This window comes from Carassius gibelio, chromosome B16, assembly GCF_023724105.1.
Source record: "Carassius gibelio isolate Cgi1373 ecotype wild population from Czech Republic chromosome B16, carGib1.2-hapl.c, whole genome shotgun sequence".
Taxonomy (NCBI): Eukaryota; Metazoa; Chordata; class Actinopteri; order Cypriniformes; family Cyprinidae; genus Carassius; species Carassius gibelio.
The window spans coordinates 17820472-17844974 of NC_068411.1; the positions used below are offsets into that span (position 1 = coordinate 17820472).

The 24503-nt window shown below is 36.5% G+C and overlaps 3 protein-coding genes and 1 long non-coding RNA gene across 4 annotated transcripts; 2 read left to right on the plus strand and 2 right to left on the minus strand.

Annotated features, from left to right (window-relative positions):
* Window positions 1-239: 239 nt before the first annotated feature.
* Window positions 240-3914, minus strand: LOC127974631 (serum paraoxonase/arylesterase 2-like). The gene is made up of 9 exons (XM_052578037.1): window positions 3224-3914; window positions 2934-3004; window positions 2607-2662; window positions 2309-2474; window positions 1988-2114; window positions 1702-1902; window positions 1495-1576; window positions 1166-1294; window positions 240-1033 (listed from the first exon to the last, which is right to left on the minus strand). The coding sequence occupies exons 1-9, from the start codon at window positions 3298-3300 to the stop codon at window positions 872-874; spliced, it is 1071 nt and encodes a 356-aa protein (XP_052433997.1). The 5' UTR covers window positions 3301-3914; the 3' UTR covers window positions 240-871.
* Window positions 3915-4206: 292 nt separating this feature from the next.
* LOC127974637 (uncharacterized) lies at window positions 4207-5706 on the plus strand. The gene is made up of 2 exons (XR_008157336.1): window positions 4207-4348; window positions 4551-5706. It is a non-coding gene; the product is annotated as an uncharacterized LOC127974637 (long non-coding RNA).
* Window positions 4313-6806, minus strand: LOC127974630 (serum paraoxonase/arylesterase 2-like). Its single transcript, XM_052578036.1, has 9 exons — window positions 6561-6806; window positions 6326-6396; window positions 6073-6128; window positions 5795-5960; window positions 5472-5598; window positions 5186-5386; window positions 4991-5072; window positions 4677-4805; window positions 4313-4523 (listed from the first exon to the last, which is right to left on the minus strand). The coding sequence occupies exons 1-9, from the start codon at window positions 6635-6637 to the stop codon at window positions 4362-4364; spliced, it is 1071 nt and encodes a 356-aa protein (XP_052433996.1). The 5' UTR covers window positions 6638-6806; the 3' UTR covers window positions 4313-4361.
* Window positions 6807-12876: 6070 nt separating this feature from the next.
* Window positions 12877-24268, plus strand: LOC127975083 (14-3-3 protein zeta). The gene is made up of 6 exons (XM_052578860.1): window positions 12877-13032; window positions 15001-15306; window positions 18999-19122; window positions 21570-21733; window positions 21880-21975; window positions 23175-24268. Exons 2-6 carry the CDS (start codon window positions 15013-15015, stop codon window positions 23232-23234), a joined length of 738 nt encoding a protein of 245 aa, XP_052434820.1. The 5' UTR covers window positions 12877-13032; window positions 15001-15012; the 3' UTR covers window positions 23235-24268.
* Window positions 24269-24503: the final 235 nt, after the last annotated feature.

The window sequence follows — 24503 nt, forward strand, 5'->3', positions numbered from 1 at the left end:
CATGCATTTCTTTTCACATGATTAAATGTTCGCTAATCCAAACTGTATTGCATTTATTATTTCTTAGAGTAGCCTAATGAAATTAACATTTTACGCACACTGCCAACAGCAAGAAGGCTCTCAAAATAAGTCAAGAACAGATGAATAGATGGCCACTATACCAAGTATTGGAAGAATATTAAAATCAAACAGGAAAAATAACAAGTTGCTTTTCTAAGAAATAAAAATGACCAAATAAATTGCAAATAATTTGTGTTTATTAAACAGCTGTGGTGGTGGTTACAACATTCAGGCCCATCTCGATCTACCCTTCCTGCTTCATTCTATTCCATACAGTAATCATCTTCATTTTCGATGGGTTTGTACTCAAAGAAAGAGCACAAGAGTGAGGCACACATTATTTACTACTCTACAGTACATATAGCGGCCTTACTAATGTGCACTGCATCACTACAGTTATATAAAAAAATACAAATTCATACAAATTAGCAACTATTGTCCATTTTCACAAAATATTTGCCAATTTCAGTGAAAGTGTTTTGGCAAATGCTTATTTGTGTTGCATGTACATTATAAATTGATGAATATAATTTTATATTCTCAAGTATATTCACTTAAGAAATAAATATCAAGTCTCAGACAGCTACTAACAATTTATTTTAAGTCAAGTTATACTTCAAGCTCACATATCTAGTAAATTGCAACCCAATCATCCAGTGTTATGCCAAGTTTTTATAGTTTGGATTGATTTTTAAAACTACTCTACAAAAGGCCTTGACTTTATTTTTGTGTTCCGCTGAAAGTGACACTATTTAGACAAAATCTTTCAAATGGCTGAGCCAAAATTTATTCTTTCCAGTAAGTATATACACTACTTAAGGTCACAGATCAGAGCTTTCTGATAAACTGTTCCTATGAGCAGCTTTCCTCCATATGGTGTTGCCACCGAAGAAGCAATGATCACACTGCCATCATCTGCGTATACCTGGGTTACCTTGGGCTTTTCAGAGAGGATGTTCTCAATCCTGATAACCTACAGGAAAACATTTTTATATTATAGATTTGTAACTCAGGGACAATTGAGATAAGACATAAGAGATGAGAACATGATGTGACGTCATCATATTTGAGCACTAAACACCACACAATACATATATTCACAAACCTCAGAACCAGGTGGATCATTTGGATCATGAAATACACATTTAAGACCGTTTGGGTGGCAGCCCAGCCATAGATCTCCAGATTCACGGTCCACCTCAATGTTGTCACACAGTGACCCCACGTCAACCTCCTGGTAAGAAAAATGACAATGCAGCAATATTAGCAATAGCAGAGTAGTTCTCTTTTTCGAAGTAAAAAAAACTATTACATTGTTTTATGTTTGTTATGTCTGAAGCTAACACAACTAACAATTCTATACTTAAATAGATACCAATATTCTATTTGTGGGAAAAAATATGATGTAAATGTCTCATGTAGTTTGGTGTTTACCTTTACATGAGACAATACAGTGTTTTTCTGTATTTCCAAGACAACAATTTTGTGCTTCAGAAGATCTGACACATATAAATGCCTGAAATTACATTTTAATCGTATTAAGATAAACAGGACATAATAATGCAATAATGCTTTGATGGTAATATTACACTATGCTTTGGTTTTATCAATGCAAAGCTTGTTTTTTTTTCTGGGACTTGCCTTTTGTCAGGGGAGATATTTATGCCATTGGCAATCAAGAAGCCCCCTGCCACAACCTGCACGGTCTGAGGGCTGTAGTAGACGACGTCACACCAGGGCAAAGACAGAAAGGGCTCCACAAACTTGAGAATCCCATTCGTGAAGTAATGATCATTGGTGGCATAAAAGCTTTCAGTCCCCACAGCGACTATATCATTCACACTAACAAATGCAGATAAATAATTGGAATTTATACTTTAGGTCTAGAGTATGTTAAAGCATTATTGTGGTTTAATGGAGAACATACTTGTGCAGGAGTTCATGTTTGATGGTCTTGATGTACTGAAGAGCATTTTCATCCTCAACAAATCGAAAAATCTCCACTTGACTGTTGCCTTGAGGATGATTAACAACAAATAAGTATACGGCACCATCTGTAGTGAGAGAAGAATTTATACTTTTTAGGTTAATTCACAATCGTCCACAATAAAGTTTTAACATTACACAATAACTACTTCTTGTGTGTGTAGGTAATTTAAATTGTGATATCAATGCAAGTATATAAAACTCAATAAATAAGGAAACTTTCCTTGTTCATGCACACATTCATTGAATTAAAATGGCAAACCTTTGTCATCCGTGTACAGGCTGATTCCATGTGGATTAAAGGAGTCTTTGTCCAAGTCTCCCTTGACGTTCATTGCTTTGATTTTCATTTTAGAATCCAACAGATTCAGGGTGTAGATCTTTCCAGGGTCATCTGAATAGGATGGTAAGCCTGGATATTTCAAGCCCTATGTTTAAGTAATTTGAACATGTTTAACAATATAGTTGCATTTAACGGTCAAATTAATAGTAAAATAGTAAAAACGATTGTTGCTAACATGAGATTATTAGTCAGTAATGATTTTGTCATTATGACATACAGTGCTCAGAAAGGCCAGTCCATTTTCAAGTACGGTGATATCTTCAGCACCATATTCTGTTTAAAACAAAAATACATACTACAGATCACCACTACATCCGCATTTGCAGTGTAAGAAACCTGCACATATGCTTCTTCAAATGCTCTTTACTCTATTACAAGAATAATAATAAAAGCAAAACTTACACTTCACCAGTAAAACATTATTTCACATGCATCTCACATTTACAATTGGATAAGTAACACTGCATAAGGTCCAAGCTGGAAAATTCAGTCCAGCAAACGGACACGTGACCAGAAAATAATGCAATCAGTTCAGTTTACTTACCTATGCCCTCTATGTGGTGACAGTTCGGAAGGTAGTTCTGGGTGAGTTCTCTGTAGGAAAGTGATAAATGCCTGTGGAGAAGACAAAACTACATATATAATAGATATTCCTATGATTAGTCATGTTCAGTAATTATGCATAAAAACTAAAAATGTCAGTAAGTAGCAGCAAAGATTAGAACAGCGTGCAGTCAAAGAAAGCATTTACTGCAATAGTTATAATGTTTGGTATGCAAATAAAAGTAATCGCAAGTCATTTTTATATCAATTCGATCGTACATTTCAACCAACCTTAACGTAATGAGTCTTTCTCCGATCAAAACTGCGAGAGCTGCAACAGACAGCGAGAGAACTGCTAACTTACCCATACTGTCTAACTCTCGCGCTGCCTCTAGCGCACAAACATGATTAAACCTTCTGTGTTGCCATGACCGCTTTTTATGCGCGATTTTTTGTAGTCTACTACAAATGCATAAATGCACAGCCGTGGTTTTTGTTTTTGTAATAAATTCCAGAATTCAGTTCTGCTCATTGGTTACATGCTGATGCATTTATTTGGTTGTTTGTTTTCGATTTCTTTCAAACCAACCAAGACGCGATTAACATATATATTGTTTGTAAAGTTCACTTAGAATGTGTCAAATCAACCCAGAGAAAAATAACTATTTTACAAGGTAATGATTACTTTCATATGATATGTTTCGTACAGAAACCTGTTTTTGTTTTCACAAAAAAGGCTTTTATGTGAAGGTTTAACACCTAACAGTTAGGTTGGTGGTTTGTAATAAGAATGTAGTTTTTGATTGCCATGGGAATAACCCCTAACCCTAACCCTGTTAGTAATGGTTCTCTGTTGCATGGACATCACAAACTGATAAAATAGGCTTTATATTTTTAAACAATCAACTAGTGATAGCTATTGAGAACATATGCCTAGTCTAGTGAATTTTAACTCTTGCTATAAGCCAAGGGTCATCAAATCTGGCCCAAAAGATCCACTTTCCTGCAGAGTTTAGCTCTAACCCTAATCAAACACACCTGAGCATGCTAATCAATGTCTTCGGGATAATTAGAAAACCACATGTAGGTGAGTTTGATCAAAGTTGGAGCTAAACTCTGCAGCACATTGGCCCTCCAGGACAAGATTTGAGTAACCCTGTTTTAAGCTCACAGATTTAGTAGAGAGATAGAAGGGTTTATCAATCCAAACAGTCTGTCAAGCCAAAATAGGCCTATTGTGTGAATTAATTTTTCTCACTTTACAGTACAACAGGTGCAACTGAAATTTCAGGTTAATTATTACCTATATATTATTAGTTGGTCTTGTTTTTGTTTGCACAGCAAACATGTAGTCTCTGAAATGACACTATTCAGACAAAATCTTTCAAATGGCTGAGCCAATATTTATTCTTTCCAGTAAGTATATACACTACTTAAGGTCACAGATCAGAGCTTTCTGATAAACTGTTCCTATGAGCAGCTTTCCTCCATATGGTGTTGCCACCGAAGAAGCAATGATCACACTGCCATCATCTGCATATACCTGGGTTACCTTGGGCTTTTCAGAGAGGATGTTCTCAATCCTGATAACCTACAAGAGAATATGTGTATGTTACAGATTGGTAACTCGGAGACAGCTGAAAGTAGACAGGAAACATTGGGAAGACAAAGTGGAAAGACATGGAAACATGACAGCTCATCATATTTGAGCACTAAACACAACACGATACATATATTCGCACACCTCAGATCCAGGTGGATTATTTGGATCTTGAAGTAACCAATTGCGACCATTTGGGTGGCAGCCCAGCCATAGATCTCCAGATTCACGGTCCACCTCAATGTTGTCACACAGTGACCCCACGTCAACCTCCTGGGTAAGAGAAATTAACAAGCCATTATATTAGCACTAGCAGTAGGAATAGTTGTTGTTATTTTTATTCAAAAAACTAACAAAAGCCAACACAATAAAGCTTAAATTCTATACTTTAATCTATGAAAAATGATTCTGTATGAGATAAAATAATGAGTGAACATTTCATGTAGTTTGGTGTTTACCTTTACATGAGACAATACAGTGTTTTTCTGTATTTCCAAGACAACAATTTTGTGCTTCAGAAGATCTGACACATATAAATGCCTGAAATGGCAGGTTAATTGTATTGATAACATATAAACAGGATATAATTATGCATTAATGATTGATCCAATTAAATGCATAGGCAAATCTTTCTTTTTTTTTCTGGGACTTGCCTTTTGTCAGGGGAGATATTTATGCCGTTGGCGAGCAAGAAGCCCCCTGCCACAACCTGCACGGTCTGAGGGCTGTAGTAGACGACGTCACACCAGGGCAAAGACAGAAAGGGCTCCACAAACTTGAGAATCCCATTCGTGAAGTAATGATCATTGGTGGCATAAAAGCTTTCAGTCCCCACAGCGACTATATCATTCACACTAACAAATGCAGATAAATAATTGGAATTTATACTTTAGGTCTAGAGTATGTTAAAGCATTATTGTGGTTTAATGGAGAACATACTTGTGCAGGAGTTCATGTTTGATGGTCTTGATGTACTGAAGAGCATTTTCATCCTCAACAAATCGAAAAATCTCCACTTGACTGTTGCCTTGAGGATGATTAACAACAAATAAGTATACGGCACCATCTGTAGTGAGAGAAGAATTGATACACTTTTAAGGTTAATTCACAATTGTCCACAATATAGTTTTAACATTACACAATAACTACTTCTTGTGTGTGTAGGTAATTTAAATTGTGATATCAATGCAAGTATATAAAACTCAATAAATAAGGAAACTTTCCTTGTTCATGCACACATTCATTGAATTAAAATGGCAAACCTTTGTCATCCGTGTACAGGCTGATTCCATGTGGATTAAAGGAGTCTTTGTCCAAGTCTCCCTTGACGTTCATTGCTTTGATTTTCATTTTAGAATCCAACAGATTCAGGGTGTAGATCTTTCCAGGGTCATCTGAATAGGACGGTAAGTCTGGATGCTTAACGCACTAAGCATAAATATAGTTGCATTTAAAAATACAGTTGTATTTTTTAATATTCAAATGTATATAATGAACTTTTAACAGCTATGTACTTCAACAACCCAGTTTTATGACATACAGTGCTCAGAAAGGCCAGTCCATTCGCAAGTATTGTGATATCTTCAGCCCCACATTCTGTTTAACAAAAAACAAGTCAGTGACAGAAACTCGATTACATAATTTTTAAAAGCAAAACACTACAAAACTGAGCCTACACTATTCTTTTTTCCCCCCTTCGCATTTAGAATTGCATAAATAAGAATACATTAGGTCCAGACTGGTAAATTCAGTTCATGAAATGACACGTGACCAGAAAACATGGAAATCTTTACCTATGCCCTCTATGTGGTGACAGTTCGGAAGGTAGTTCTGGGTGGGTTCTCTGTAGTAAAGTGATAAATGCCTGTAAAGAAGACAAAACATATATACTCATATATAATATATATTGTTATGATTATTGTCATGTGCAATAATTACATATAAACACCAATTCATATAAGTAGCAGCAAAGATCAAAAAAGCGTATAGCCAAAGAAAATATAAATACGATTGTACATATCAACCAACCTTAACGTAATGAGTCTTTCTCCGATCAAAACTGCGATAGCTGCAACAGACAGCGAGAGAACTGCTAACTTACCCATACTGTCTAACTCTCGCGCTGCCTCTAGCGCACAAACATGATTATCCCTTCAGTGTTGCCAAGTCAGCTCATTATACGACGTGGTTTAATATTTTGGTTTTGCTCTGGGGAGATCTCCACAGCTGGCTTCTACCCGACAGTCAAAGCTGCATTACGTCACGAAAGTGCGGACTCCGAGGAAGACCGCGAGGGTTCAGGCAGGATACTCAAATTTGGCCCACGAAAAACACTTTGCTGCAGAGTTTAGCTCTAACATATGAAGGTAATTTAATGCCTAAAGATTTGTACAGTATATGTAGGAGCAGGAGTAACGAAGTACATGTAACGGCGTAACGTATTTAAGATACAAAATGGCTAACTGTATTTCGTTACAATTACATTTTAAATGAGGGGTAATCAGATTACAGTTACATCTGAAAAGTATTTTAGAATACCAGTGATTACTTTTATTTTGATGTAATTTATTCATTTAAAGGGTTAGTTCACCCAAAAATCAAAATTATGTCATTAATAACTCACCCTCATGTCGTTCCAAACCCGTGAGACCTCCGTTTATCTTCGGAACACAGTTTAAGATATTTTAGATTTAGTCCGAGAGCTTTCTGTCCCTCCATTGAAACTGTGTACGGTACACTGTCCATGTCCAGAAAGTTAAGAAAAACATCATCAAAGTAGTCCATGTGACATCAGAGGGTCAGTTAGAATTTTTTGAAGCATCAAATATACATTTTGGTTCAAAAATAGCAAAAACTATGACTTTATTCAGCATTGTCTTCTCTTCCGTGTCTGTTGTGTGAGAGAGTTCAAAACAAAGAAGTCTGGATATCTGGTTCGCGAACGAATCATTCAGTTCACCAAATCGAACTGAATCGTTTAAAACGGTTCGCATCTCTAATACGCATTAATCCACAAATGACTTAAGATGTTAACTTTTTTAATGTGGCTGAGACTCCGTCTGAGTTAAAACAAACCAATATCCCGGAGTAATTCATGTACTCAAACAGTACATTGACTGAACTGCTGTGAAGAGAGAACTGAAGATGAACACCGAGCCGAGCCAGTCTGCATACACCATTGAGCTGTTAAACATTACAGTCAAAATGATATTATGTGACAATACTCAGCACTAAAGTATCACAATGCTATACTTTGTAAAACCTTTTTACTAAACAAATAAAGCTACATAAATCTGAATTTGTCCTTTTTTCAGATCATGTCTCTGTTTAAAGTATTTTATTTTACACTGAACTATATTTTGAAATTTCGATAATTCTAATTACTTTCATGTGACTGATCAAGCTATTATAGGAAGCAAGTATGAGCAACAAAATGCTTTCTTTGTGTCCAGATATGACACAAAAACTCAAATCAAAATAAAATAATATAATACAACTTTGATTAAAAAAAATGTCTTTAATGATAATGTTTTAGTAATATTTAGTCAAATCCCCTTAAATGACAACATATTAAAGTAAAAAAAAAAAAAAAATTCAGTATGAACACACAGCCTAATCCCTAATGGTACACAATTTATAAAGTATCATGTTGTAATCAAGTTGTTTATTTTTTAAGTATGTGTACGTTAAAAGTACCATTCTGGCAGCGAGAATGATTTGGAACTAAATAAAGATTAATGTTTTGGCATACGATGTGTCTATTGAACCAATCAGATAAGAGTAAATGGAGAGTCAGCGAGAGTCTTATGTGATTGGCTACAAGAAGGTGGTGGGCCCACCCTCCCCATTACACTTGCAAGACTGAGTTAGCCAGAGAATTGTGCCAAAATTGGAAGCGCAGAGAAAAGAAAGATGGAGCTGTACATATCGATTTATTTTGGGAACTTTTTGCCCTACATGCACAAGTCATTTCGACATTTGCAACAGTTGTTTTTTACACATACAGATTGGTTCTATGCAGCTGATCAGTTTTGCAGTTCTTTAAACTGTTGTTTTTGCTTGCAGTAATTTTGACCGTAATTTAACGAAAACATGCCAAAACTGTCAGCTCGGAAAAATGGAAGTCAGAAGAATGCAGATCATATTTATTTTGCTTTAGCATGAAGCTGCAGTTTCACAATATATTAATTACACTTACAAGTACCAGTAAAATAATGCAAATAATTTTTTCATATGCTTGAAACAGAATTTACACCTTTACAAAGCTTCTCCTGCACATGCAAAAAAAAATAAAAATTACGCTTACAGTCTTAGGTACACTTCCACAATTCTTACCCTGGGTATGCAAATCTTTTAGGCATTAAATTACCTTCATACTAACCCTTACCAAACACGTCTGAGCATGCTAATCAGTGTTTTCAGGATCACTAGAATATCACAGGTAGGAGAGTTTGATCAAAGTTGGAGCTAAACTCTGATTCAGAATGATTCGGAATCGACCCTTGAGAGACAATAACTTATACAAGGTGCACTTTCAAATTTAAAACTGTGCAGGATGTTTTCATTCACTAGCTGTTTTACACACTACATGAAAGGTCATTTTCAAAAAATCCATAATAGGGGCACTTTTAATTTATGTATTTATTTGTTTATTAATATTATGCATATGGACTACATAAATGCACAGTTAGTTTTGGGGGATCATTTCCAAAATGCTTACATGGCAGAATAATAAAGTGTGACCAAATAATAAAAACAGCTGTCAAAAAGGATATCCTAACCTTCTGTTTGAACATTGCGGTAAAATAAATGTCATTATTAATAGAAGTTTGATTCTTCTTTGGTTAATGATTTTGCCTTTACAGCCACTGCTTGATGCGCAGTGTGACCTTTTGTGCTTACAAAAAAAAAGAGATTTACACTTTTTATTTATTTACATTTTTAAATGTTTTCTACACTGATCAATTACTTTTTGTTGCTAATTTTCGCTTATTTTGCTTGTTAATCATGATATCTGGCAACCTCCTGTTTCTAAGCCCACCCTCTCTAGTGCGCAGTTGACCCAGCTGCGTTTTCTTTATTAGCGTGTACTTTAGCAGTGACCCCGTTCAAAGACGTGGTTCCCGGTTGTGATTTTCCCTCCTAAATTATGCGCTTAACATGCAAAGCAACTTTGAGATGTTTCATTTCATGCAGAAGGTATATTTATGCAGCCTATTATTCAAAGGGCTCGTGAAGCAATATGCCGCTGTAGTAGCACGGATTGGTCAGCAGTCGGCACTATTACATATTATTTTCATAGTAATTAGCTTAAAATAATTTCCATATTGTAAATTAGTTTTTGAGTTATTTATTTGTGCTGTGAACGGTGCGGACTTCTAGTATAGCTCAGCAAGTTTGCAGCAATATTGATGGAGTGATAAGTTATAAGTTTATCTAAAACAGATTCTGGGCCAATTTAAAAGTGACATTATTGAATTAAATGTGACATACTAAATAATTTGAAAGCAGTTATTTTCATGTTTGCTTTCCGAGGAAAATCCATAGTCAGGCTTACCATTTTACAGTGCATAAACAGTGCTTTTTATCCTAGAAATGTGTGTGGAGCAAAAATCACAGTCATATAATCATAATAAATTAGTAATTTTATCAAATTCTAAATAAGTATGTGGTGTAATATCTTGCTGTCTATTTGTTCCAGTGTTTTATTATTATTATTATTATTGTGTTGTTTTTATACACAAGTAACATTTGAATTCAAGCAATGTTGATAAACATTATCCATAGTGTAAATATATACTTTCACCATTAAGTTCTGTTGATTTGAAAATCTGAGTCATGACTAATGATGAACTTCTTTGAACCAATACTCCACATTCTTTTCTATTGACATTGAAAAGTAACTGAGATTTCTGTAGCATGACTATATATTGTTTGATAATAAAACAAAATATGTCAGAATAAATAGGTTTAAAGACATAACTTGGTTGTCTTCATAACAAAACTCAGGGACACTCAGCTGGTTGACTGACTCTAATTTTGTTATCCTACTGTATTTTCATTAACCAGATCAAACTACATGTGACAAACAACATACATGATATAAACAAGTATAGGCCTACATTAGATAACTGTCTTCTTTATGTAATGTATTTTTATTAATATTTTGTCAATTTCTTTAGACAGTTTTTTTCAAGATGTAAAGCCATTGCTGCATAAATAAGTCTAGAAATACCCTCTGCCTTTGTAATTAATACTTTGCCCCTTAAAGAAAGGTCTCTTATAAGCCTATGATTTAACTTTTTTTTTTTTTTCAATAATAGGTCTAAAGTCTAGCAAGCACCTTCTTTTCTTGTCTTTGGTTATCAATATTCCAAGATATTGAACCTCATTTTTAAAGGAAATATAGCTAGTTTTGAGACATTCCTTTATGGCCATAAGCTCACCCCAGATCAGATGCTCTCGAAAATTCACCAAATAAATCAATTGCCACAGATATCTGATTCTCATTTTGAATAAAGAGAGTAGTGTCATTGGCTAATTGTGTAATTTTTATCTCTCTATCAACAATAACGATGGGCTCGATATAATATGAGAGGAAAGAAGCTGACTAACAAAAAGAGGTACGGAGATAACAGGGCTCCCCATGCCTGATTCCTTTAGAAATAATCAAATCTGGGCTGACAGACTCTTTCCACAGTAAAAAAACAAAAAAGGCTTGCCAACTGTGAACACTTATATGCAAATCAGCAAACTTAAATGTGTTGTTCGTTGGTGTCAGGAGCCTTTATATTCCTGTCAAGATATTAAATAAGCATAAGGTGAAATACTTTTAAGTAAAATATGTGTTTGACAATAGAAAGTTATAGAAGCATTGCTGAAAAAGGCATATACACCCTTTGCAAAGACGACTGGAATTTTGTCTGATTCACTAACTTTGTTCTCTGCATAGTTTTTTCTTTTTAGTCCACTATCATAACCACACCATAATGTCAGATGAAGCCATGGGTTACCTAAGTGTGTAACTCACTCACTCACGTTACTTTGTACTGTCATTCTCTGCTGTACTGGGGTGTGGCTTTAAGAAAACTGAAAAACCTGCCCTACTAGTTACAAAGCAAACTAAGAAATCACTGTTCACATTCAGATGAAACTGCTGGTTGTACAAATGCTTCAGTCTCACTGTGGACTTTACTTGCACCGATAATACAGAGTTTTGCCGGGAAATAGGTTACTGAATTTATATCTGATGGGAGGACATGTGACAATGTAGAAAATAGACTCATTCCCCATGGAAACAAACTGGAGTAGTGCAGAAATAGCTCCTCTTCTACCAAGCAAGCTTAGTATGGCCTGTGTTCTAATTTTGCTCAAGATGGTCTGTTCACAAACGCCATTCCATGATTTTCAGAAAAAGAAGAAGAAGAAAAATAGAAGTCATTACAACGACCTACATGCAAACAGAAATATTTAGGCATAGTTCAATTCAAGAAATGTAACCAAATTATTTTTTTTAATAATAAATTATTATTTTCATAAATATTTTATATTTTATATACATTTAATAACACAATTTGAAGAACTGGATTATGTGAGGGCTCTCATTAAGCTATGTTCTAAATATAAATATTTGCGGGGGAAAAACAGCTATAAGGGTCAGTTTTTTATATTGAGATTTATACATCTAAAAAACGCTGAGTAAATATGCTTTCCTTTGATGTATGGTTTGTTAGGATACCAGTATATTTAGCTGAGATATAACTATTTGAAAATCTGGAATACGAAGGTGCAGAAAAATCACAATATTGAGAAAATCACCTTTAAATTTGTCCAAATACAGTTCTTAGCAATGCATATTACTAATCAAAAATTACGTTTTGTTTATGGTAGGAAATGTACAAAATATCCTTATGGAACATGATCTTTACTTAGTACCTTAATGATACTAAAAAAATAAAAGAAAAATTTATCATTTGATATATTTGGCAATTGCTGCAAATATACCCATGCTGCTTATGACTAGTTTTGTGGTCAAGGCCAGGGTCACGTTTGTCATTCATAAGCTATCCAACCATCTTAAGCATGTGCACACTTGTAAGGCATGGAACAAATTGACTCATCGCGATACTACGCTGTTAATAATACACTTTATGTTCTTTTCGGAGTTAAACGGCACATTATAATGATGAAACATAACCTAAACGGTTAGACCTTGGTGGTATAATTTATGGAAACAGACAGGCTGAGGACATGGAAGGAAAAGTGGAGGGAAAATGGTGCACCACCGAATCACGAACTGGCTCTCGTGCGATCACAGACGACGTGAAGTCAGCCGTCGCCTTGGTTACCGTTGACGTCACGTGGCCCAGCCTTGCCTCGGCTCCTGGGGCTGGTCTGATTGGAGGGAAACCCCGTGGATCAGCTCAACCGCCGTGAGAGTCAGCTGTGAGCCGCGGCTAGCTTAGCTCCGACAGGACCGTCGTTATCCCCAGACACTCAGGTAAGAATCCGGCAGATTGGGATACATTCCATGCGCAAGGATCCTGTTTTATCGTTTGCGATGAGAAATGAAATTCAAACGGGGATGGACGACGCAAAGCACTCGACTGAATAGCTAGTGATGCTAACGTGCTGAAAATGAACAATAAGCCTTTGCTTGGCAGATCTAGGCCGCCCCTTTTTTGTGTCTTCCTCTTGGTATGTTATCTGATGTGGTCGAGTTTTTATTTAAAGATTAATACTAAAATGACACAGTTGCAGTTTTCGGTGTTGGGCCCTTGCGTAAAATAATGTTTCAGTGTATTTCTGATGCTAAAACAAGCCGAAGCCTTTCTCTCGTTTGAGTCCCCAATTCTCCCACTGTAAATTCAGTTAACTCTACTTGCTCCTATAATTATCGTAACACATTTAACGATTCTCCATCTATCTTCTATGGATTCTGGAAATTCGGTTGATATTATAAGCGCTTCCAGCACGTCTTGTAATCGACAAACATCGACTCAATTTGCTGTATAAATCTTATCGAAACACAGAACTTTGGAAAATCATTAAATACGAATTGATATTGGTCTTAAAATTACAGATAGAAATGTGTTTTTTATTTATTTTATTTTTATTTTGGTAGTGAGGTCAGTCATCCATGGAGATGGGCTGGGCAGACCTGCCTTGATCAAATGGTTAGCCAATAATCTAACTTGCTTTAAACCTGAAAGCAGCGGCAAAATATGTCGCCATGACATCTTAGCCTGACACATTTGATGTAGCAGCACTATTGCTTTGTACAATGAAACATTCGTAATAAGTCCCACATCTGCAGTCTGATGTTGCTGGTTAAGCTTTGTGTAGTCAAGCAAGTCACCTAGTGAGACAGCGACGGATATTAGCACATGGCAACGGGATAGTTTACCCCGAATGGTCTTTATTTACTTACCATTATGTCAAAAAATACTTTTTCGTGGGACGTGTTCATCAGAATATGACGGACTGACAGCTTTAGTCGCCACTGACGAGCATTGAGCACGTTTTTTCCATATATTGGAAATGAATAGTGACCGAAGCTGTCAATCTGCCAAACATCTCTGTTGGTGTTCCACGGAAGAAATTAAGTCAAGCGGTTTGGATGGTCATGAGGGTGAGGTCAAGATGACAGATTGTTCATTTTTTTAGGGTTAACTATCCCTTTAAGACATACTATGTAAAGCGCGTGAATAGTTAGCTATGGGAACTGGGCGTGGTTGTCGAGAACAGCACATCCGCATATTTCTTCAATGTAATGCGCCCCTGGAGGGCAAAAACTTAATGTAAAACTTTTTTGTCTTTTTTTTTCTTTTTCTTTTTTTTTTTCTGCTGTGGGCAAGATTGGCAGCTAGAATTTTTTGATCAGATCTTTTGATGTTTGCAAAGTGCCTTTTGGTTCCTAACGTTTATCTTTTGCTTTCACTTTTTGATATTACTTTAAAGGCTTTCCATAATTTAGATGAAAGTAATGGTGCGCATAGATCTCACCGATTTGACAGTTTGTTGTAGATTTTATGTTGTATAATGACAAACAATGTTATTTTCTTTATATAATATGCGTGGCATTATATAATGTGCATATGGCATAGCAGCACATCTTCTTGTGATACACCAGCAAAATTGATTCACTGCTGTGGAATTTTTTTTCAGCACTTCCACAAGGATGATTGTCCACTGTTCTTGCATATATTCAATAATAATAATAGTAATAATAAATAAATAGATAAATACAAAAGGACAGATGAAGCAAACTGACCATATACACATTTAAAGCATAATAAAGCATTATTTGGTTTATTATTTTATATAATATTGTTTGTGCAAAGCTCTTCAATTCTTTTAAAATTGTTTTGTCTAAAGCTAAACTTTCAGGAAAGGTTTGTAGCCTGTTACATCTCAAATAAATCTGATTCAGTGACTGACTGAACTCTGTAACTCTCTTTTTCACCAGCACTGAGCAGCCATGGACAAGAGCGAGCTAGTGCAAAAAGCCAAGCTGGCCGAGCAGGCCGAGCGCTATGATGACATGGCAGCCGTTATGAAGTCCGTCACCGAGGGTGACATTGAACTGTCTAATGAGGAACGCAACCTGCTCTCGGTGGCTTACAAGAACGTGGTGGGTGCCCGCCGTTCTTCCTGGAGAGTGGTCTCCAGCATCGAGCAGAAGACTGAGGGCAGCGATAAGAAGCAGCAAATGGTCAAGGAATATCGGGAAAAGATCGAGAAGGAGTTGAAGGAGATCTGCAATGACGTACTGGTAAGGATCTTACAACTGAGATAATCCCAATCGTTTTTATTCTTACCCAGGGATACGCACAATACACGCACATTTGCTCTTATCCCTGTTTCTTTTTTCCAAGGGTCGGTGGGTAACATAAGTTGATAATCCTGCTTGCGTTAATTACTCATCATGAGTAAGGCCCTCTTTAAGCCAAGCCTATTAGTCCAGGCCTGATCGCATTTGTTCCAACGCATGCACAGGTGTCCTTACCTTGGGACAGTTATTGTAGCCCTGATGACAGATTTAAGGGGTCAGGGTCTATTTAACTTCTGTTTCAGCCTACAGAAATTATAGTTTTATATAGATTCTGCAGAGCATGGAATTCACATTGAATAGACTTTATGTAATGAGGTTCTTAAACACTTGCCTTACATCGTGCAGACTGTAAAATGTATCCTTGTCATTTGGGAAGAATTAGAGATTCAAAAAAGCTAGAGCTTTTGCTTGATACAGGCTCCATCTGGTCTAATGTCTGTAAACAAATATAATTTGAACTGGAGGTCACACACAGAAAGTGGGTTCACAAAAAAGCAGAGATATTGGAATTTAGGGTGAAATGTGTCTATACAGTTAAATTCATTGTGAATCATTGTTGGCAATTCACTTTACTTCTGTAAAAAAATATTGTAAAAAAAAAAAAAACAGCTTAGTATAAAATAAACCAAACGTGTCAAAAAAATGGGTGCGTAAAATAAGAGTAACTCATCTGTTTATGTTGTTTTTAACTCACCTTTTTTTTTGCAGTTGTGCCAATAGACTGGTGAGTTCGACAAGTGAAAAAACACTTAAGTTGTGCTAGTATCACCAAGTCCTTGAACGTTACAGAAGACATGAGTTTTAAGATGAGTTTTAAGACATGAGTTTCTTCTTCAACTCAGTAAGCCATCAGTGAAGTCCCCTGGGAAACATACTCACTCTGAGGCTTCGGCCAATGTCTGAGTAAGTGAGAGAGGCTGCTAATTAGCTTTTAACAGCAGCTTGGGTGGGAGAGAAGAGCTGTGTATGTAATGAGGTGTGGGAAGTGAAGAGCCCTCCAGAGAGCATGACACAGTGTGGCTGTGGAGCAAACATGGGCAGAGTACAACACTTAACTGCAGCTTGTGCTCGTAGAGGAGCACGGCTTTTCATTAGGACAGTATTTGTTTTCTTATTTTCTTCTGCATCAGGTAACTCCTGGCAATGATGAGCTCAAACCAAAGTAGAATAAGTATTTTGGCCAGGCTTCCTGATGTGTTTGAAGGGAGGGGATAAATTGAGCGTGTGCACATAGCATGAAAGTGGCTGAAGGCTACAGGGCTGTCACCGCACAGGTTGAGTCACCTCTAATCCCATAATTACAGCAGCTGAGCTCCTGTTTTTTGGGCCACTGTCCTGTAGCTTTCCACGTCACAGGCAAAGGGACTTTTTACTTTCACCGCTTCTGCATTTAGGAGAATGAAAGGAGACTATGATGTCATTTGAATTCCTACATATTATGTAACTTAATGTCAATTTAGTACTTTAAAACCTTAACACTACATCCTACCCGTCCCAGGCATGATAGGACAAGATTTCAGTGGCAAGTGTTTTTTTTTCTCTATGCAGAAAGCAAAAATGTTGTGCAATGCAACAAAATCACAGCCAATTAGAAAAGAAAATCTGTTTTCACAATAATAATGTGAAAAACATGCCAGTTTACTTCAGTCAGTTTTTCTTTAGCATCATTTCTCTAAGAATTTGTTACATAATATTATTATATTCTTATCTGTTTGGCTTCTAAAGCACCAATGTGAATGTAATTTAGACTGAGACAGCACATAACAACTAAAAAGAGGGTTGAGACCCCTTTAAAATTCAGGTACAAGTCAATTCACTGCCTTTTTTTTCTTAGCAACTTGGATTGGAGTGCTTAATTTCGAACTCTTAAAGTCTGTTAGATAGAAAATGTTAACTTTAAAATGTACAAAATGTTAATTTTTTCCAAATCTTTATTTGTCTTTTTTTATTTAAATTTATAATTATCGTATTGTGTGGACTTCAAGTCATCCCTAATATATACACATTCAGTTCTTTCTTTTCCATCTTTAACATGCCTGTTCAGGACGCAGATCCAGAAAACATCTTAACAATTTCAGAGGTTACTGTTGGATGGGCAAATGTAATGATGGCTGAAATGTTTAAATAATGAATGTTTACTTTCAGAAACTGTTGTTCTTTTGCAATTCTTTACATAGTATATTAAGAAACTACTTGCTTGTGTCTGACATGGTCATGGTGTGGTCATGTTTACTATAGCTCAGTGGTTTTTGTTTTTTTAAATCTGGCAAACTTCAGTCCTTTCAATAGCAATCCAAACAAATGGGAATTTTGCATGAGGATGAAAGATTTGCTCACACAGATTTCACAACGGTCACACAGATGCAGACAACTCTTGATTTGAATGTGACTTCTGTTTGAACTGAGCTTCATACATCACTACACTAATGACAATAGATGGTGAACCTTTGGTAATGTGAACGTAGCTTTATACTGTCATTAAATACGGATGAGGTGTTGAGTGACAGTTGGCAAGCCACACTTTATTATCACTGTATACACATCAAGTGAAAAGATAAAACCGCTCACCTGACACAAGCTGCTGTGATCTTCCATCCACATGTCTCGACTTGATAAAGACGATGGGGAAGCAGATGGTTATGCAAACCCAGAATTGTGTTTTTCAGCTTAGAGCTGCATTAAGGAATTGTGTTCTGATTCCATGCATTGCTCCCCACCATCCAAAGCACAAGTAAGTCATTGGTTCATCAGTAACATGTGACTTAACAAGGTTAAATGTCTAATTTGAATTTGAATGCCTAAATGATTCCTCTGATTATGGAAATCCCTCCATATTTTGCGCCTATAAAGTCCTGTGATTTTTGACCTTTGATGTAATCAAGCTCACAGACTTATGAGATGAGAATAGATGCTCTGTATTTATTAGAGTGTCCTTGACAGAATCTGTTTGCTCCAGTAAAGCCCCGTTCACACCAAGAACGATAACTATAAAGATAATGATATTAGCGTCCACACCAGCGAACGATATCGTCTGTTTATTCTGAGCGCACGTGCGTCTGCCGCTTTAAATCCTCAAGCTCGTTATAGCAGGGTGAATTCTGATTGGATGTCAATGTTTGTATCGTTCATCAGCTGGAAAAAAATCGTTCTGAAAATGATTCCATTGATACCGTTTCTCTATGCCGTTATCGTTATAGTTGTAGTGTGGACTGTGCTATTCTTTAATATTGAGAACAATATTTAGAACTATATCGTTATCTTTATAGTTATCGTGCTTGGTGTGAACGGGCCTTAAGACTCCCTCCATCATTGGGGAGTTTAAGGATGCTTGTGTTGCAACGACGAGCCTATGGTTCTATTCAGGGTGGCTACAATCAGGCCAGTCGAGTTATGAAAAAGTCCAGCAAGCTCAATGACCTAGTTCCACGAGCTCCACCTGGGCCTCTTTTTGTAACATGTCGTCAAACGAGTTTTGCAGAGCTCTTATCTTATCTGTATCTCTATCTGTTTACTACGGGTGACTCTTGTTCTACTCCGGACTACTTCCCCCTTTCCTACTACCACACTGAACCAGGACATGAAACCGTTTGACAGACCACTAATATAGATTTTCTCTTTTGTCTGTGTCGCAGGTTCTTCTGGACAAGTACCTCATCCCAAAGGCGACCCCCGCTGAAAGTAAAGTCTTCTATCTGAAAATGAAAGGCGATTACTATCGCTACTTGGCGGAGGTGGCTGTGGGAGAGGAGAAAAGCTGTAAGATATTCTTTTAAATCAATCCTTAATATTAAAGGGAAAGTTCATCCAAAAATGTACTCACCCTCAGGTTGTTCAATCAAAACCTGAATGACTTTATTCTTATTTTTGGTCCTTAAATTGAAAGTTAATGTGGTCCAGAATTGTTTGTTCTGGACTTCATTGACTTCAGGGTAAATTAGTATATTCTGTATGTTCAATTAAATGTTATAAGTTCTGAGTTGAATTACATAAATGTAAATTACTAGAAGGATTGAGATGGAAGTCTAGCACCCCTTGAAGCTCCTTATATCATTAAATCCGGTTAACAGTGTCAGATTGTGATAGCTTGTTAATGGTGTAGGCATTTGAACAACGCTGCGTGACTCTTAAAGCTGCGGTAGTGACTGTTCTCCACCACCTGCCTGTGAGCATTCTAACTTCTGCTAAAAATGTAACGTTTCCGCAAAATGTTGACATGTAGCCAACTTTGAGAGGAAGTAAGGGGGTGGAGATGTCTAAAGAGGATCTGTTTTTTGGGGGGGGGGGGGTGATCAGCTGTGGCCCATTCATAAATTTTGCCTCCCTCAGTGAAAAACTCAATAGTAAATGGTACCATGTTTTTGGAAAGTAATGAATACTTTTACTCAGCAAAGAGTAATTAACTTGTTCAAAAGTGACAGAAATCGTTTACTTGTTAACAACAAATTAATGCTGTTCTTTTAAACTTCACATTCTTTCAAGAATCCAGAAAAAAAAGTTTCACGGTTAAATAAGCCATAATAAGCAACACAATTGTATTTTTTCTTCGATAAGAACAATTGTGTTTGAGCTTTAAATCAGCATATTAGAATGATTTCTGAAGTATTGTGAGACTGAAGAATGGAGTAATTGCTTTGCCATCACAGGAATAAATTACGTTTAAATTATATTAAGTCATTTTTATGATATATTAATTTGGTCCATTTTAAATTTTAGCAGTATTTCACAATATAAAATTATGTATTTTTGCTAAAATAAATGCACCCATGGTAAGCATATGACTTAATATATATTGATACATATATAAACTTTCAGACCTCAAATATTTCATATGTTTTATTTTTGTAGGTGTAGGTAATTACCAGACACTGTTCACAGGCTGATTCTATTTAAAGCAGATACTATATAAACCTTGAAATGGTTTGCTCTCCATTGTCTGTCTTGGTAGAGTCAGAAAGGAACAGGGCCGCTGTGTGCATAACAGGAAGAATCGTGCGGCAGCCTTCCTGTGCCAGGAGGTTGACCGGCTCTCGGGGTTATGGGAAAGAGAGAGAGAGAAAATAATAAAAGGAGGGTCTTTAGGTCTACAGGGGAAACGGTTAGCAATTTGATTTCCTTCCTTCATTTGAACAGGTGCAGACATGTGAGTCCACCCACCTTACTGAATGAATGAGAGCCTGCGTGTGGGTGGATCTCCAGAGCTGCTTCACAGCTTGTCGGATTCCTGTTCCGTCTTGTTAAGGAGGAAATGGAATCTAATTCCCTTTTTATATTGATTCGGATGTCTCTCACTGAAGCCATCAGATCCTTAGTACTCATTGTACTCTTGACTGAAAGACCCTTCATCATTCTAACAGTGTGAAATCTTTTAACTAGTGCTAAATTGTTAGCAACACATTCTGAAAATCTTGAGGTTTATTAAGAGATTTGTGTCTACTAGCAGCAGAAGTGGCCTCTTGATGAAACGGTTGTGGCTCTTGATGTCTGTCAAGTCATAGGTGACACATCTAAAGCAGAGCAGAGACTTCCTTCTACACAGGAAATGGATCTAAAAATGTGTTAAGCTAAAAATATTTAGCAATGGGTAATTGCAGTTATCAGGAGCGCAGTGCTATTAAAAATGGAAAAATAAAAATATTTTGTGATGATTTAAATAGGTAATATATAGTCAATTGTAAATCAAGTTTCATCCTCTTAAACTGTCTTTTGTTGGTTGATCAGAATAGGTCGATTCTGACAGAATGTTTTCTTCTCTTAATTTCCTTAAGTGTAATATTAAAAATGCCTAGTGCTAAGCTTTTTAACACTTTCTAACTGAACTGTCCTAACTGGAAAGGTTGTGCTTTAACGCCCCCTAGTGGAAAAAGTCATCTCACTTGTTCACAGCAAAAAGGGTTTGTTCATGTCAGCTGAAAACTTTCTCTTTTCATTGCTTATTTCTCATTTAATTTTGCTTTCAAAGTTGAAGGAAAAGAATAAAGCAAAATCACACAAGTTGCACTCAAGTTTAAATGTTCAACACATTAGGGGCGAGTATGATATTGCTTTTATAAACAATTCAGTACCAAGGTTGTTAAAATCATTGTCATTTTAGACATAAACAGTTACACGCTTTATTATTTAAGCTTATTATATAAATGTTGTTTGTTTATCATATCTTGAAAATATGCTGCTACATTCACACAGTTTTCTCTTTGTATCTCCAGCTATCATTGGCAATTCACAGGAGGCCTACAAGGATGCCTTTGAAATCAGTAAGGCAGAGATGCAGCCCACGCACCCCATTCGTCTGGGCCTGGCGCTCAATTTCTCCGTATTTTATTACGAGATTCTCAATTCGCCCGACCAGGCCTGTAAGCTTGCCAAAATGGTACGTTTAACACCCACCCACACACACACAGGCTAATAAACAATATTAAGAGTGTTACCCACAGTTATATTGTCAATTCAAAATATCAGCATCAAATTCCCATAACTGAACACTCATCTTGTTCTTGGTTGATCTTTTTCTTCCAGGCTTTTGATGAGGCCATTGCAGAGCTTGATTCACTGAATGAAGAATCCTACAAAGACAGCACATTGATCATGCAGCTGCTGCGGGACAATTTGACAGTGAGTTTCTCTGTAGTAGCAGGTTAAATTAAGACAATTTACTCCGTTACTAAATTCATTTTTGTGGGCTATAGGTCACTGATAGATTTAAAAATGCTATTAGTATCCTCACCAGGTGAGGATACGTTCAGTTTATTGTAAACGTGCTGGAGTTAAATAATCTGCCATTTTAAATCCTCTGGCTCTCTAAAGTCAGGTGAATTCTTATTGGTTTGTCAGTGTTTTATCATTCACCGGCTGGAATAAATTGTTCTGATTCCAACAACATTGTTATAGCTAATGTATAACGTTGTGACTGTAGGATATAGAAAAATAGTACAGTGGGGAAAATATTTATTTGGTCCCCTGCTGATTTAGTAAGTTTGCCCAATTACAAAGAAATGAAGGGTCTGTAATTTTTAATGGTAGGTTATTTCAACAGATGTAAATCTGTAAATCTCAAATACCAACCAAAAATCCAGAAAAAACACATTATATAAAGTTTATAAGTTGATTTGCATTTCAGTGAGTGAAATAACTATTTGATCCCCAAGCAAAACATGATTTAGTACAGAGATAAGATGTTTTTTGTACCGTATTTTTCGGACTATAAGTTGCACCCGAGTATAAGTCGCATCACTCCAAAAATACGTCATGACGAGGGAAGAAAAAAAAACACATAAGTCGCACTGGACTTCGCATTTATTTAGAACCAAGAAAAAAAAAATATCGTCTACAGCCTCGAGAGGGCATCTCTGGCAGCATAGAGCGTCCTCTCGCGGCTCTAGATGTTATTTTTTTCTATTGGTTCATTTCTCTTGGTTCATGTCAAATTAATTTTAATAAGTCGCACATTTATTTCATGGTTTACTCATCTGCCTTGATAATGTAAATATCTGTTAACTGGTTTTTGGTTTGTTTCCAAAAAATAACATTGTCGTAATCTTCAATATTCTTTCTTTTAAGGAGCAGTACAAAATAATTTTATGATGCATATACTCGAACATATTATGCATGTTTCAGCAGATAGTCATTTAATCAGTCTTATTTATTAGCAAAATTCAAATAGTTTTTCACAATTTTTTGCTCTAGTTTCAAAGAGTGTCTTAGCATTCATTCATTCATTCTTTTTTTTTTAGTAGCTTGCTCAGTTAATGACTAACTAGGAGCAGGTGTCGAGGTGTTCATGACTAACTAGTGTCCTTTCCTCCGTTTCACAGCTGTGGACTTCAGATAACCAGGGTGACGGCGAGGAGACCGAGGAGGGCCGAGAAAACTGAGTCTGGCTCTGTCCGTCCTTCCCCTGTTATTCACCTGCCATTGTTCCAGCTCGCCATCAACACTGAGACCACCTCATCATCAACTTCTGTCTCTCTTAGTTCTTTTACTCTCGCGCTTTCCTTGCTTTCTTCCTTCCCTGTCATTGTGGGGGTTTTTCTAAGGATTTGTGTAACGGGAGGTGGGTGGGAGGGGTTAAATATGGGGGCGGGTGGATGTTGCGATATACGTCCGGGGTGGGGGACCGGGAGGGGATGAAGTTTGTCTGCTGTTAACCTTGTTTTCTCCGTGGGGAGCTCTAGGTTGTTGCATTAGTGTGGAAGAAATGCGGGTGAGGCAAGTTCTCAGCTCATGCAAAGTTGCAAGTAAAACCCTTTTGTTATTCATATACTGTATGTAAATCTCTGTCGAGGACTCATTCGTCATGGTCATTATGTACACCTGCAATTTAAGCATCTGCATTATGAACAGCCCTCGTCTCCGAGTAGAGGTGAGGATAGCAGTGCTAGTCTTTAGCTAGGTAAGAAGCAATGGCAGCATCACACATCACACAGTGAACTGCTCGCTCGCACATCCTGCAAAACGATGGGCAAAAAAGAAGTTACATTCCATTGTATGTCACATTCAAGTTTCTTATTCCAGGCATTTGGTGCCCTGCAAATGGCATTTACTTATTCCCTGTTCATTACGAGGTATAGAGGACCCTAAGAACAAAGAGCACATATTGCTTGATACTGTTACTGTATGACTGTACAAGCAGAGCAGTAGGAAATACTAGTGTGATTTAGTTCTCCAGGAAATGGTTTTTTTTGTTTTGTTTTGTTTTTTGTCCTTTTCCATTAATTTCTTTTGATACTTGCCTAATATGCATGTGGCTATGAAGTAGTTAATATGGGGAGGTAAGGGAGTACTGTGGGGCCGGCTAGCTTTGTGTCATGTCTCTGGAATTTTCATACAGGACACCCAAGCATAAATGTTATTTGGAGGGAAAATATGTAATTTCATGTAAGTGGATTAAAAAAATAATTTAACACAATGATTTTAAAATGTGGTGTTTTTTTATTATTATTGTTTTTATTTATTTTAGTTCAAATGTGATGTGTCTGACCATATTAGGATATGGAAATCAGATTTAAATAGTCATCACAGTCATCAGGGAAAAATGTAACGAATGCTGCACTTCAAAAGTTTTTTTTTTTTTTTTTTTTTTTCGGCACAATAAATTAATAAAATAAATTGTACGTTTTATGAATTTAATTGATAAAAAGTGA

Excerpts from the sequence above, each read along its gene's own strand:
- LOC127974631 (XM_052578037.1), bottom strand. The coding sequence starts at position 3,300 with ATGGGTAAGTTAGCAGTTCTCTCGCTGTCTGTTGCAGCTCTCGCAGTT. Across the intron at positions 3,005-3,223 it reads GAAAGACTCATTACGTTAAG|GCATTTATCACTTTCCTACA; the intron begins GTTGGTTGAAAT and ends TCTTCTCCACAG. Across the intron at positions 2,475-2,606 it reads GACTGGCCTTTCTGAGCACT|GGCTTGAAATATCCAGGCTT; the intron begins GTATGTCATAAT and ends ACTTAAACATAG.
- LOC127974630 (XM_052578036.1), bottom strand. The coding sequence starts at position 6,637 with ATGGGTAAGTTAGCAGTTCTCTCGCTGTCTGTTGCAGCTATCGCAGTT. Across the intron at positions 6,397-6,560 it reads GAAAGACTCATTACGTTAAG|GCATTTATCACTTTACTACA; the intron begins GTTGGTTGATAT and ends TCTTCTTTACAG. Across the intron at positions 5,599-5,794 it reads CCTGTACACGGATGACAAAG|ATGGTGCCGTATACTTATTT; the intron begins GTTTGCCATTTT and ends CTCTCACTACAG.
- LOC127975083 (XM_052578860.1), top strand. The coding sequence starts at position 15,013 with ATGGACAAGAGCGAGCTAGTGCAAAAAGCCAAGCTGGCCGAGCAGGCC. Across the intron at positions 19,123-21,569 it reads TGTGGGAGAGGAGAAAAGCT|CTATCATTGGCAATTCACAG; the intron begins GTAAGATATTCT and ends TTGTATCTCCAG. Across the intron at positions 21,976-23,174 it reads TGCTGCGGGACAATTTGACA|CTGTGGACTTCAGATAACCA; the intron begins GTGAGTTTCTCT and ends TCCGTTTCACAG.